Below are 14225 nucleotides of genomic sequence, written 5' to 3' on the forward strand. Positions count from 1 at the left end.
GACTGACGTTTATTCAGCAAAGAAAGGGGAAGTGGGAAGAGTTGGCCTTGATTATCTGATTATCTGATATTCAAACAGCACGATCATAATCATTACTCCTAATGTAACATGGTCACATGGGTGAGTATCAAGCCGCATATGAATTCCAAGAACAATGTAGAAGAAATAACTTTATTATAGCAAAAATAGATGTCATCGACTTTAATGACCCACTATTGCTAGTCTTTGTACCAACAACCATAAAATATTTTCGATGTCGAATCAACTTTAGTGACTCACTATTGTTAGTCTTTGTACCAACAACCCTAAAAATTTTTCGTTCTCTCCAACATTGGAAACAACCGCGCCCTCAGCATTAACAGTAGATTCCCAATATTCCATAAAGAATAACTCAAAATACTACTGCCCAGATCATACAAGTGACAACAGAAACTGAATTTAGCTACAGTGAATGTTATCAAGGACGAACGATCATGGGCATGTTAACGATATCTGACGACTATGTCACGAGGAATAAATTTTGCGTAAGACTATCAGGAAGAAACTGTGGTGTTGTCCAAGAGTCGGAGGAAGCAATGAGCTGTCGGTGTCACTGTTAACTTTTGGCTAAACTCGCATCATGAAAAATATCGATGAATTTGACCACCTTCCTATTTTAAATTTTAATAAGCCACAAATACGCAGAACAAAAACAGAAAAGAACTGGATTAAAGGAAAAATGTGGTATCAGAAAAAGGCTTTTTATACGCTGACACGGATCAAGGAACTCATTTATCGAACCAACAAAAAGGAAACATCTATGTACAAAAACAAAAACTCAATAATTATTCTACTTATTGAGAGGTACAATAGCACACTGTGACAGAAAAAACCCAACAACGAACCAATACTTTACACCTGTTGGATTAGTTGGCAATTAATCAACAAGCGGAAACCAACAAACAGAATAAAGCCAGATCTAGACTCATTAATGGCATGAAAAAAATACTTCATATGTTATTAGATTGATAATCCAAAAGGGGCGGACTTACTATATTGGACATCACGAAGTACAAGAGCTACATATTCACTAGGAATATTTTGGATCCTCTCAGAAGCTTTTTTCTCGGAAACCAAAGCCTCTTCATAGGTTAGGTTACCCTTCCCTGTAGCTTTGCAATTCCAAACCCTCTGGCGATATAAGTTGATCCTCTTTAAATATTCACTGTTCAAATATAAATGGAGAGAAAACGTAAACACAAAAACAACGTATCTGAAGTTTTACCAAAATTTACACTTCAATGAGAATAATTTTCACCCTATAGTTTCTGAAGATTTCTTTTGTGTAGCGAATTTGAAAGACTGGCTCTTGAGGCTTCAGATCACTGGGCTTTTCCACCAACACAAGTGGCTTTCTTTTGTAGAGAGGCATAACTTCTGTATTTGAACACCCTCTAGTTTCAAGTTCATACCCTGTAAAACGAGTAAATCATTTTTCAATTCAAAATCCACTGGCAGAAAGTAAAAAAATGCGAAAAGGGAAAAAAAACTAATGAAAGAAAGAGCCCAGATAAAATAAATCGCCAACAAAATGTTAATCGACAAGAATCGACTAAACCGAGGGTAGACAAACCCAATTTACCAAAAGAACCATATGCCCAATTCATAAGTCCTGAGAAAATCATAATGAAGAAACAAAACAGAAGAAAAAAATCAACGGAGAATTCAATTTTCGCTTCTTAAGACAACCACCAAAATAAAAAGCAACAATTATGCATGCATATGAACTGTAACGATTCCCAATTCTCTACACACAACGCAACACACATAAACAGTTCCAAGAAAAACCCAGAACTACGATCCAATCCACAAAACATGAGATTTAAACTAAAAACGCAAAAAAAAAAAAAAAAAACATACATCCAGTTCATTCGTTCCCGCCAGAAATACATTAAATACATGCGTGAGAGCACATAGATTTACCGTGGACAGTGTGAGAAGAATTGATTTGAGTGTTTTCGACGGCGTAGAATGTGTACCTAAAAGAGGAGCGGAGGGGAAAATAAGAGAGGCGGTGTAGGTACGTATATACGCCTGACGTGTTTCTCTTTCTCTAGCCTTCCCTCTCTCTCTCCCCCTCATTCCCTCGTCTAACTGCCTATTTATATTGAATTCCCCACTTTTGGTGTTTTTTGGGTACCAATAAATATTCCTGGCGAATAAAAATTACTATTGATTTAAGTCAAGGTAAAAATATGTGTGATATGATTTTATGGATCGTATTTGTGAGATGGATCTATTATTTGGATCATCTATGAAAAAGTATTACCTTGTATGCTAAGAATATTATTTTTTATTATGAATATCGGTAGGGTTGACCATCTCACAGATTAAGATCCGTGAGACGATCTCACATGAGACTCACTCTTAAGTCAAATGAGAACGTATTTTTATCTTTTTCGAGCAAAATTCAAATCTAAATTATTTTGTGTGATAATCCACGAGCCGTTCGTTTTATCATTTTTAGATTTGTGCAATTTTAGGAAACTGTGCAATGCCTAAAATTTTTTCAAAACGTCAAATATAAGACGAGTGCGATGCCAAATGAAATTTTACAACGAGAATATATTCTCACTATAGATCCAACGACTATCATCTACAAAATATTTTAGGTCCATGCTTAGCCTGACGTAGTTTTTTCAATACAATAGTGCTTATTGAATTTATCATGTGACTAATGCCTTTGAACTAATCTTATTGTATATATCATTCTCTCTATAGAAAAGTACAGACATGAAAAAGTTTACACGTGACATTAGAACAGGATAACTCCAGTTATGTTTCTGTCACAAATTTTCTTGTGTAAAGTTTCTGTTTTTACATCTGCACACCCAGTGGATTTGCACGTAACACTTCAGTTTCCTGCAGCGTGCGGCCATTATCAGCTCGTAAAAACTGATGCTTCAACTTACAAGTCGACATGCTTTTCGGATAAATCGATGCTAGAGCTCTTCAGGTTTGGTGAACTTAAATCAACTTGCGCATATAATCTTGAGAGGATCAAGCGTGCTATATTTTCAGCTGCAACAGCACTCGTTTCCATGGTGCTAGCCGCATTTTCGAATGCGTTGACATAGTATAGATGATTATCGTCTAAAATGAAGGGAGCGTACTGCTCAGGTGCGTGGTAATGTGGATAAGCACCCCAGTTGATTTTGATCGTCTCCTCTCTCACACTGAAATCCGAAGTGCAAGAAGGATAGTGAGACAGACAAGAAAAGTAGTGATGAGTTTGAAAAGAAAGTTGTAGCGGAGCTAAAAATTTTCTAGAACAAATGGGACGGTATTTTCCTCTCTTGTAGTACCGCAAAAATTTATGCAAGGAAAATTTACAGCTCCTTCTGTCACCAGGTACATGAATCCGGGATCTCTCCTACAAATCAGGAATAATTAAATGAATCATGACCCTCCACCATACAATTTTCTTAACCATTTGGATACACTCATTTCCTCGAATGCCGCCGCAGACAGGGCACATATTAAATGCCACATCTGTTCCTTCCCATTCCGAACTATTTAATATCAATGGCAAGGGCGGATCTTCATACGATACATATTTCTAAAATTGCAAGTTTTGCCCCAAAAATCCATGAAATTCCCTCATAACACGAAATCCAGGGTTCGCCCCTGGATTTAATACTACCAACGATTAGAAGGCAAGTACCGGACTGCACATTCAAATTTCAAAGCATTTCTGGTCGGCAAATTTTAAGAACACAAACAAAATGCAGTATTTGGCCGACCAGCTATTCCAGTATCAAAAGACACAATTATATAATCAAATGCTATGCAAGATATTCGAAATATACCTGAAAATTTTGTCGAGTAAGTCATCAGCCAATTCATGGCGAGAGAATACTTTGTAAGTCATATCGTTGTCATGCTGCTTGAGAATACTGATACTCGAGAAAGGTACATCAGCGGACTCTATTGTGCCAACTAATTCTGGGATGTCCTTAACCTCTTTTAGACCAAAATACACCTAATTAAAACAACTGATTAAATTATAAGAAGGAAAAAGATGAATGGGAACATGATATAACATCAAACGATGCAGTATATACTCACAGGATTTAAAACACCCCTAACAAAAGTCGCATGAGTGTGCTGCAATTTCCTAGGAGGTATAGATATTCCAGGACTGAAACGTATATTTAGCTCATCTAAGGGTGTTGCCACAACCGTAACTTGACAGCTGTAACTCTTTCCCAATGTCGAGTTAAGCTCATAAAAATCTCCTAGTTTAGAAATGGACTCTATTTCTTCATTAAGGAGCAACTGAACATCTGAACGGTCAATTAATCCAGCAGCCATCTGCCAATTTCCTCCTTTAACAGACCATAAACCACCTCCTGATCCAGCCAAGGAAACTGCACCAGCGAGTCCACTGATGTTCACACTTTGCCCATAGTTTATTCTTGTAATAACCTACAAAAGTGAGAAAAATCTCATATTCAGCTACAAAAGACCTCAGAACATCTAAAGCTAAATGCACCTATATTCTACGAATAGCTAACTCATAAATGGCGGAGCTAGAGGCAGGTAAGAGCGATTTCCTCCTCTTCCTCTCAAATCTCTCTTTCACTTACATATGCTTATTTATTATATATACACAACAATAATGATTTTGTCCCCTTACGGTTTTTGAATTTTTCTTTTGCCCCATGATAGCAAAACTTCTGGTTCTGCCACAACTAGTAGAGGTTCATTAGCATGACAAGCAGAAACCAAAAGCTAAATATTCAAGATGAAGCTTAAGAGACTATCAATTCACATACGCTGCATATTTTGAGGTCCATCTAGGCTAAGTGCTGTGAGTAAGAGTATGAAAGTAACAGGTAAGGGAAACAAGTAACTCACAGTGACGAGCTCTTGTATGAGTAAAGGAGACAATCCAACTTCCACCAGTTCTTTTCCCAATGTGTGTGTAGTTAGATCGTATAGTCCCGCCCATTTAAGCATCATCTCAACACTTTCAAATATGGGCCGTGATTCAAAAACGTCGTAGTACTTCAAAAATTTATTGATCATAGCCTACAATTTTACATTTCTACGTCACAAGAAATAAAATTCTACGTGACAAGAAACTACATAACATACAATAGGAATTTATAGTAACAACACCTATAACAGAACTTTTCCAAAAATATAAGCTTCACTACCCAAATCCTGCGCGTTCTTGCACATTATAGCTTATTAGTTCCGAAATACAGGAATACATACAGGAACAAGTGACAAAACATAAAGCCAATGGAATATATAACTTCATGCTGCAGCAAGCATTGCATCAAAGTATAGTACCACGAGATATTATCATTGCACCAGAACCAGTGCTTTGAGCAGTAAAAATACACCTCAATCTTGCAAAACAAGTACCTGACAAAACAAAAACCGTACAAACATATTTTATACCTCAACAAAAGCATTCATCCGGTAGAGAGAGAACCCATATCTCAAGCACAGTATGATCGAATTCACATACGACACGAATCGTTGAACAATAGGCAACTTGGAGTTCGAACTCAGTGTCTTGAAAACGAATTTATGGCCGTCCCAAATGCCCAGGGAGAAAGTATCCTCGTTGTTTTTGGGGTCATTTACTGAAAGATTAAGACTTTTGGTAAAATTCAAGGTGTGGTAATTCTTGGGGTGGAGAATGGAGGCGCCCGCCTCGAAGGTCTCTCCGGATATGGTGACGGTGGCCATACGGCCACCTACTACGCCGTTTCGCTCAAAGATTGTGACTCGATCGATCACTTGGGATTGGATGGAGGAGTAGTGGCGGAGGAAGTGGGCGACGGAGGCGCCGCCGATGCCGCTTCCTACAATGCACACCGTGTGTGAATTTGGAGCGGAGCCGGAGGAATGGGATAAAAGGAGACAGAGGATTATAACTGTGATTCGATGACATTGGCTCTTCATTTTGTTAGCAAAAATCTAAGCTTCGAGTATGAATTAATCAAACTCGGATTCTGCTCTATGATTGTAGATGACGATGAGATTGGGTTCACTTTTTTTCAATCAAATTTTATTCAATCATTGACTCCAGCAACTCTGATGTTAGATTTTTTTATTGGAAATATATTTATGTTGCATTTGCTTGACTTTTTCCATCACATATGTCGATAAATTTGGATGCCAAACTGATATTTATGTCATTAAATCGCATATTTGATTTTGACAATTCCATGTTTTAGATTTGGACATTGTTGTCATATCATTATAAATTACTTGAAAAATAAAATAATTTTTACATACAAAATCAGTGATATTGTATTTTTTTTAAAATTAAAAAACCTACTGCCTCAAGTTATTATCACATGAAGAACCGGCTATTTAAAATTCAAATATTTTTTGCTAAATTTTATTTTTTGTAAAAAAAATAATAATAATTAATTTGTGCTGATTTAGTTTTTTAAAGAAAAATCCCCAAATCATGCGGCTACAACAAGCAGCTCAATCTTGGCTGCATCCCACAAATACATCTAAAACCTCTTCAACATGTACAGTAAATGTTCTTTGATAAACACATGAAAACTCCCATAAAAATTGAAAAACAAAAACTGAAACCTAGCATGCCACATCAACACGTTCTCACGTCCTGGCAACCAAGAGGTTATTTTCAGGAGAAATACTGAAGGGAACATATTTTACGAGATGGGATTTCAGCCCTTGTGACTCCAGCCACATCAACCTCCCAACATCGATGATATCCTTGCACATGAATCCCAACGCTGCCCGATCTGTGGGCTGCATCTGCCTTATTATTTCTTCAACTGCACATAAGTCAGAGTCTGGGAAATTTTCCTTCTTTTCCCACCTAAATTACAAGAAATAAATGATCACACACAAGCGAACACAAGAGATGCGGTAAATGAATATGTGTGTGTGTGTGCGCGCGCGCGCAACTGCTTCATCAAAACTGTTGTACGCATGAGTCGTCCATGCAGAGAGGTGATTGTCCACAATAGAACGACTGTTGGAACAATTGAGACAAGCAGAGTGAATAATGTAAACGACTAATGCTATACATGATTTCAAGTTGGGTTGAGTGATCCGTAACAGAAAATTCTGAGCCATGATCTGCATCAACTGCCCAACTGGTAAACCATGAAATCACGTGAAAATCTTCCTTGGTGAAACCCAAATCAGAAAAGTATCTCTTGTCTGCAGGTTGTCAATTGGCCGTGTGTCACCATATACTGATATTCCAAATGAAGAGGAAAAAGAAGATAAAAGAAACAGGAGAATTTCAATTGTTACTTATATAAGTTTTCCAAAGACAGAGATGATGGCAACATGTTGCTATGGCTATGGCTTTCAGATAACTGGCTTGGGACTGAGTAGTAGTGTTATCTTCAGCTTGGGGGCTAACGCAGCACCTTAAGGTTGCATCTGAACCAAAATTGCACTATTCAAGAAACCTATATAATGGCAATGAATAAGGGTTCCTAATTAAAAAAATTTACCTGTCGCTGGCCCACAGAGATGTTTGCCAATGGCTAAATACTCGGCTCCCTGTAAAGCCTCTACAGCCTTCAAGTTCAGATCTTCAACTGCAGCAGTTAAAGAATTAATTTCATCAAAAACAAAACATTCACAATAACATATTTAAATGAACTTAATTGATGAATGTATACAAGTATCTCTTCACTGCTATGTTGATATCGTATCGGGGATTCAATTTTGAAGTGTTAGATTAACAATAACAGTTCTAAGAGGACCAATTTACGAAAGACTGATCAGAAGTACGAGATAAAAGTTTGAACATGCAAACATATAAGTAGGGTTGCTAGAAAGCGAAAAAACCTAGCCCCATAAACTTCAAAACTTCAAGTCTAACAGGAACTAATCAATCAAGTGCCAGCATGAATTTAAACATGTGAAAGTTTCATAAAATTTTTAAAAGAAAAAAAGATCAGCGTTTAGGTTCTCAGCACAGACTGCAGACAGTAAGCACCTGATGCAGATGCAGTATCTAATTACAGTAGATAAGATTTTGTTTCAGCTTAAAATACATCACACAAGTTGTATGGTAGAACCACATCTCCGTGGCCACGGTTCATACAGGTGTTGCAGTATTGATATAATTCTGTATTACATTAATTTGGACTAGACCATTTGGATCATACCAAAATATTTGAATGATGAGTTTTACTGCATCAGCAAAAGTGGACACGCACAAGTAATTTTGCTCTGGTTTTCAAAGGCGGATGACATGCCCAATTCAATGCATTCCACAAACGAGAAATAAACCTAGTGGAAAAACAAGCTTCCACAAGTTAAAAAGGTCTAGATATTGGCATAATACAGTTACCAAGTTAGGGACAGCATTGAAGTTACATTAATAGGTTTTGTTCTATGAGTCACACGATTAAGGTTCTATCATGGACTTGTGAATGAAGGAAAAGGCACGCTGGTACTGAACGTGTGTTTGGTCATTGAGAGTGAGAAAAACTTGCTAAGAAATTTGATGCCAACTTTGGTTCTTCAAAAAGTTCTCATCTCCTTCTCGAGCCACCGCAGTCATTTCCTAGAGCCAATATTTTCAATCATAATTGTGCTATGCAAGTTTACACTGCATACTGCGAACAGATTGCACCAGAACAGAAGCATATAAATTAACCAAAGATAAGGAAACTCTCGGCTGACACAGTTATACAAAAAGGTCAAGCAACACAATGCAATCATAAAAATGAAATCATAACACTTGCACATGATCGCAAAGATTCACTCAACGCACTGACCTTCAAGTATAGATCAAGCTCTCTTTAAAAGAAGCATTTTATAGGGCTATTAGTCGAATAAGTATTTCATTGACTGACTACACTGTTTCAATTGCCATTGTGTGAATACAAAATAAATCAGAAAACACAGAAGAAAATGTCTTGGGATTCATAAAAGGAAGATTTTGAAACCTTACTGTCTATTCTCAACCGCTCTAGTATCAAGGTCTCTTTCTGTCGCAAACTCCGATCAGCCTAATAAAATTAATTCACAATTTCACATCAACGGTTAAAAAACATTTGTCTTAGGAGAGCAAATCACAGGAAAAAAGAGGCATGCCAACTAAATACCCCAATCATCATTGCAATTAAACCATGACATAATTACACGGAATTTCATTCCAAAAATGAGTGTTTAACATATGGAATTCAGATTAACTTACCTTCAGCTTATATGACTTCCGCTCTACCAACACCACCTTCTTGATCCCATAACAATCAGAGAGCATCTGTGTCAAGTACCCCCTCCCAGCTCCAAACTCAACCACAGCAGGAATATCATTATGATTCCCAGACCCTTTGCTGGAATCACACTGGCCATGAGTTGAATTACAACTCGAATGAGATTGTTTTAACGCCCCAAATTCTTCTAAATTCCCAAGAATTGAAGCCTGCTGCAACACATGTTTCTCCTGATATGGTAATTTCCTAGAAAAAACAGATAATAACCTATTACAGTGGAAGTTAACACTGCTAATGAGCAGAAAATGAGTAGATGTTGGAACTCATTAAATACTTGTCGATTTCTTGATGGGTCCATATACTACAAGCTCCAGGAATCTTGTAAGAACTTGGAATACTACTGCATAATGAAAAATGCACGGACTTGATTTTAGCAACCAACGCAGAGAATTCTAGGTCGGTCATCGCGTAAACGGCATTCCTTTTCATCTGCGAAGTAAGGATAGATTCATTAACAGAAGCTTTCTCTACTTCATCATTTTCATACTCATCACCCGCATTAATGCCCTTCTGGTAGAAAGGTTGAAGTTCAAGCGACTGCATCCTCTTCAGCAACGGGCATCTATTTAAGTGGCTTTTCAGATTTTCATGAAGCACGGAGCTACACCAGGCAAAAAAATGTTCAGAGCATATCACTGCATACCTAGCATATGTTATAAGGGGGACCTAAGGGACTATAGGAAGCAGGGAACCCGGAACCAAGTTTCAACTGATTTTTTTCTTAAATATAAGCCCTTCAAGGTCTTTGTCCACAAATTCACGAGTCCTCCAGCGCATAAATGGAGCAAGTAGTAAAGAGAAACAATAAAACGCGCAATGCGGATGAAGGGTTTACTGAGAAGGATCGATAGGGCAAGGAATCCACTGAGCATGAGACCTCTGGGTGTGATTTCCGCAGAATCTAAACCATTGAAATAAAGTAATCAACAACAGAACGGTTGCACGTCGATATTTGCAAATTAGAGGACGAGATAGATCTTACGGAGAATCAAGGAGAGGAGAATTTGCACACTGCCTGTTCTTCTTGGGGAGCCAGAATTTGCAGCGATTCACCATTTTCTCTTCGTTCTCGCTCTAAACCCTAGCTGCTCTTGTGTTTAGATTTTCTGTTGTGTTGTAGTGCTACTATTTCTCCAACTTTCATTTTATTTTCCTAGAGGCAAAACTGGGAAATGGTTAGGTTACGCTTGATTACAGAATGTTCTTCGTTGTTTGACTGAATTGATAAAAAAAAAAAAATCCCTCAAATATTTCGGAAAGTTCTTCCTTTATTTATCTAGGAAAGTACTGAAAAAGGCTCTTTTTTTTTTTATTTCCTTTATGTAAAGTTTTCATCTTGGAAAATAAAAAGGGGAGAGCTGAGAGAGGGACAGAGGGAGACAGGGGTAATTGTCCTGTATGAAGTATTACAGTATTACTACTTTCATTCATTCGAAGAATGAAATCACATTCAGGGGTAGAATGAAGACTGAGGAAACAGGATTAGAGAGAAGGGAAACTCAAAATTCTACGTTGAATCCCGAATGCTAAAGCCCTTTATGATGGTCTTGCGAATATAAGTTACACTTTTAAAATTACTGGATCAACTATGAATCAATATTTTTCTACAGCACTTTTTCTATAAAAAAAAATTAGAGTGCAGATGATTTCCTATTGATAGCCCATGGATGAGCCCACTACCCCTGGCTCATCTCTAGTCCAAAGGAGAAGACAGGCCCACCAAGGGCCCTAGCCCAAATGGAAAACAGGCCCACCAAGGGCCCATGTATTCTCCTATAAATAACAGGTTTGAGTGTTCAGTTGAGGGATTCATTATATTGTTTTCAGCAGCACCCTTAGCTGCTCCTCCCATATATCCTCAGTCACTGACTTGAGCGTCGGAGGGGCTACGCCAGGACACCCTCCTGGCCCCCTCTTAACGGTCTTTTTCTTGATTTCAGGCTCAGGGTCATCTTAAAGCCCACGTCTGAACTAGTGACGCTTGTTGGGATCGGACCCTAGATTTCCCGTGAGTATCACTTGGCGCCGTCTGTGGGAAATTTGAGTTGAGACGTAGATATGGTAGGTAAGAGAGGGAGTAGGAGAGCTACCTCAGCATCATCACGTCCTCGGAGGGGACCTGAACCATCTCGTGCTGAGACAATACAGGAACAACCGCATCTTGAGACGAGACAGGAGCAACCTCGTCAAGAGACAAGAACCGAGCAGCCCCTTCACGAGACAAGGGTCGAGCAACCCCGTCCCAATGAGAATGTGGGGAACTTGACCCTGGAGCAGTTGGGCCACTTTATCACTCGGACAGTGGATGAGGCCATGAAAAGGAATCAGGAGTCTATGTTTGCAGAAGATCAGGCCGCTCGCCAGGAGTGAGAGGAGAATGTGGAGGAAAGTCAGAGTAGGGTGGAGGAGACGCGACCCCGCCCAAGTGAGGAGAATCCGGAGATGGAAGAGATGTGGAGGGAGATACGGACGCTGAGGCAGCAATTGGGAAACAAGGCTGCAGCCCCCAAGAAGAGAAGTCCTTTTTCCCTCGCCATTTTGGAAGAGGGGCTTCCTCCAAATTTCCGACAGTCAAACGTTGAAGAATATGATGGACATACGGACCCCGAAGAACACTTGGGGAGGTTTGAGAACACAGCTCTGTTGCATCAGTATTCAGATGGAGTCAAGTGCAGGGTGTTTCTGGGCACTTTGGTGAGGTCAGCCCAACAATGGTTTAATTCCTTGCCGCCCAACTCCATACGCTCTTTCGAGGATTTATCAGCTGCCTTCTTGCACCGATTTGCTAGCAGCAAGAGTTACCAGAAAAATTATTTGAGCCTGTTCGTGATGAAACAGCAAGAGAATGAGACTTTGCGAGAATTTGTCCAGCTTTTCAATAATGCAGCGTTGGAAATACCAGCGGCTACCCCTGACATCATGATAAGTGCCTTCACACAAGGACTGAGGGGAGGGGAGTTTTTCAAGTCGCTAGTCAAGAAGCCTCCGTCGAGCTATGATGATCTGTTGGCTCGAGCTGAGAAATATATAAATCTTGAAGATGCCCAGCGGCATAAGAGAATGGAGCAGCGACCTGGGAGGAGTGGAGAGGAGGGAGCGGAGAGAGGAGGAAGGAAGAGGGGTGCAGGGGAAAGAGAGGAGATTAAAGCTAGGGACAGAAGACAATTCTCATCACATGTTCCTCTGGATAGGAGTCGTGACGAGGTGACGGAGGTGAGGGAGCCCGAGGAGAGGTGGGAGAAGTCGCGAAGGGCTAAGAGCAGTGCTAGATTGCCTTCGCGGGATAGACGAGAAGGATCCTCATCCAGGAGTCGACAGAGGTCTCGCTCGTCCCCTAGACGTGGTCAAGGCCCTCCATGGATAAATCAGAGGGTCGGGGAGCAGAGAGGGGAAGGTCGAGGTCAAGATGTTCCTCAGGGACCCGTCGAACCGAGGAGGGGAATGGATGAGGATAACCACCCTACGAGAGGAATGATTCATATGATCTCGGGGGGTGCTACTGATGGAAACTCTGGGTAAAGCTCTAAAAGAGGCCTGAGAATGCTTACCACCGTAGAGAATATTAATCTTGACTTTATTTTTGATGTATTTCGTTCTTGAATTTGTCTTACATTATCAGTTGATATTTAATAAAGCCAAGTTCTTAAATTAAGTTCATGGGCGTTGTTGTATTGTGATGATGAGAGAAGTTTTATTTTCCTACTAAGGCATCGCCTAGTAGAGGAGCAGCGTGTAGAAGAAAAATTTTATTTTCCTACTAAGGCATCGCCTAGTAGAGGAGCAGCGTGTAGAAGAAAAATTTTATTTTCCTGCTAAGGCATCGCCTATCAGAGGAGCAGAGTATTTTCCTGCTAAGGCCCGGCTTAGCAGAGGAGTTAGATGGTGGAGGTATTGAATTCCTATTTTCCTGCTAAGGCCCGGCTTAGCAGAGGAGTTAGAGGGTGGAGGTGTTGAATTCCTATTTTCCTGCTAAGGCCCGGCTTAGCAGAGGAGTTAGAGGGTGGATGTGTTGAATTCCTATTTTCCTGCTATGGCGTCACCTAGCAGAGGAGTTAGAGGGTGGAGATGTTGAATTTTTATTTTCCTGCTAAGGCCCGACTTAGCAGAGGAGTTAGAGGGTGGATGTGTTGAATTCCTATTTTCCTGCTATGGCGTCACCTAGCAGAGGAGTTAGAGGGTGGAGACGTTGAATTTTATTTTCCTGCTAAGGCATCGCCTAGCAGAGGAGTTAGAAGGTGGGCGCGTTGAATTTTATTTTCCTGCTAAGGCCCGGCTTAGCAGAGGAGTTAGAGGGTGGATGTGTTGAATTCCTATTTTCCTGCTATGGCGTCACCTAGCAGAGGAGTTAGAGGGTGGAGATGTTGAATTTTTATTTCCCTGCTAAAGCCCGGCTTAGCAGAGGAGTTAGAGGGTGGATGTGTTGAATTCCTATTTTCCTGCTATGGCGTCACCTAGCAGAGGAGTTAGAGGGTGGAAACGTTGAATTTTATTTTCCTGCTAAGGCATCGCCTAGCAGAGGAGTTAGAAGGTGGGCGCGTTGAATTTTATTTTCCTGCTAAGGCCCGGCTTAGCAGAGGAGTTAGAGGGTGGATGTGTTGAATTCCTATTTTCCTGCTATGGCGTCACCTAGCAGAGGAGTTAGAGGGTGGAGATGTTAAATTTTTATTTTCCTGCTAAGGCCCGGCTTAGCAGAGGAGTTAGAGGGTGGATGTGTTGAATTCCTATTTTCCTGCTATGGCGTCACCTAGCAGAGGAGTTAGAGGGTGGAGACGTTGAATTTTATTTTCCTGCTAAGGCATCGCCTAGCAGAGGAGTTAGAAGGTGGGCGCGTTGAATTTTATTTTCCTGCTAAGGCCCGGCTTGGCAGAGGAGTTAGAGGGTGGGCGCATTGAATTTTATCTTCCTGCTATGGCATCACCTAGCAGAGGTGTTAGAGGG

General features: G+C 40.1%; 3 protein-coding genes across 8 annotated transcripts in view; all 3 read right to left on the reverse strand.

The window, feature by feature from the left end:
* LOC140838320 (uncharacterized) overlaps positions 1 to 2166 on the reverse strand; it is a 6716-nt gene extending 4550 nt beyond the window's left edge. For 4 of the 5 annotated variants that reach the window (XM_073204532.1, XM_073204531.1, XM_073204530.1 and 1 more), the window contains exon 1: positions 1032 to 1202. Coding sequence is in view for 1 of the 5 variants with exons in the window: in XM_073204534.1 (XP_073060635.1) it covers positions 1032 to 1204; positions 1275 to 1452; positions 2019 to 2121 (454 nt within the window). In the remaining 4 variants the exon portion in view is untranslated. Of the gene's footprint in view, positions 1 to 1031; positions 1205 to 1274; positions 1453 to 2018 lie in introns of those variants that run through there. The other variant, XM_073204534.1, reaches the window with a different exon arrangement.
* A 548-nt stretch (positions 2167 to 2714) lies between these two features.
* LOC140838321 (farnesylcysteine lyase-like) lies at positions 2715 to 6092 on the reverse strand. Of its 2 annotated transcripts, XM_073204535.1 has the most exons (5): positions 5452 to 6088; positions 4900 to 5073; positions 4108 to 4467; positions 3849 to 4021; positions 2715 to 3215 (listed from the first exon to the last, which is right to left on the reverse strand). In XM_073204535.1, the coding sequence occupies exons 1-5, from the start codon at positions 5959 to 5961 to the stop codon at positions 2948 to 2950; spliced, it is 1485 nt and encodes a 494-aa protein (XP_073060636.1). In that variant the 5' UTR covers positions 5962 to 6088; the 3' UTR covers positions 2715 to 2947. The 2 variants fall into 2 exon arrangements, with proteins under 2 accessions (XP_073060636.1, XP_073060637.1); XM_073204536.1 differs by lacking the exon at positions 4900 to 5073 and having other exon boundaries at positions 5452 to 6092.
* A 343-nt stretch (positions 6093 to 6435) lies between these two features.
* LOC140838322 (uncharacterized) lies at positions 6436 to 10552 on the reverse strand. Its single transcript, XM_073204538.1, has 9 exons — positions 10270 to 10552; positions 10123 to 10188; positions 9562 to 9888; positions 9209 to 9473; positions 8963 to 9020; positions 7509 to 7595; positions 7303 to 7434; positions 7071 to 7206; positions 6436 to 6859 (listed from the first exon to the last, which is right to left on the reverse strand). The coding sequence occupies exons 1-9, from the start codon at positions 10341 to 10343 to the stop codon at positions 6634 to 6636; spliced, it is 1371 nt and encodes a 456-aa protein (XP_073060639.1). The 5' UTR covers positions 10344 to 10552; the 3' UTR covers positions 6436 to 6633.
* Between the last annotated feature and the right edge of the window lie 3673 nt (positions 10553 to 14225).

This window comes from Primulina eburnea, chromosome 8 (genome assembly GCF_022965805.1).
Source record: "Primulina eburnea isolate SZY01 chromosome 8, ASM2296580v1, whole genome shotgun sequence".
Classification (NCBI taxonomy): Eukaryota; Viridiplantae; Streptophyta; class Magnoliopsida; order Lamiales; family Gesneriaceae; genus Primulina; species Primulina eburnea.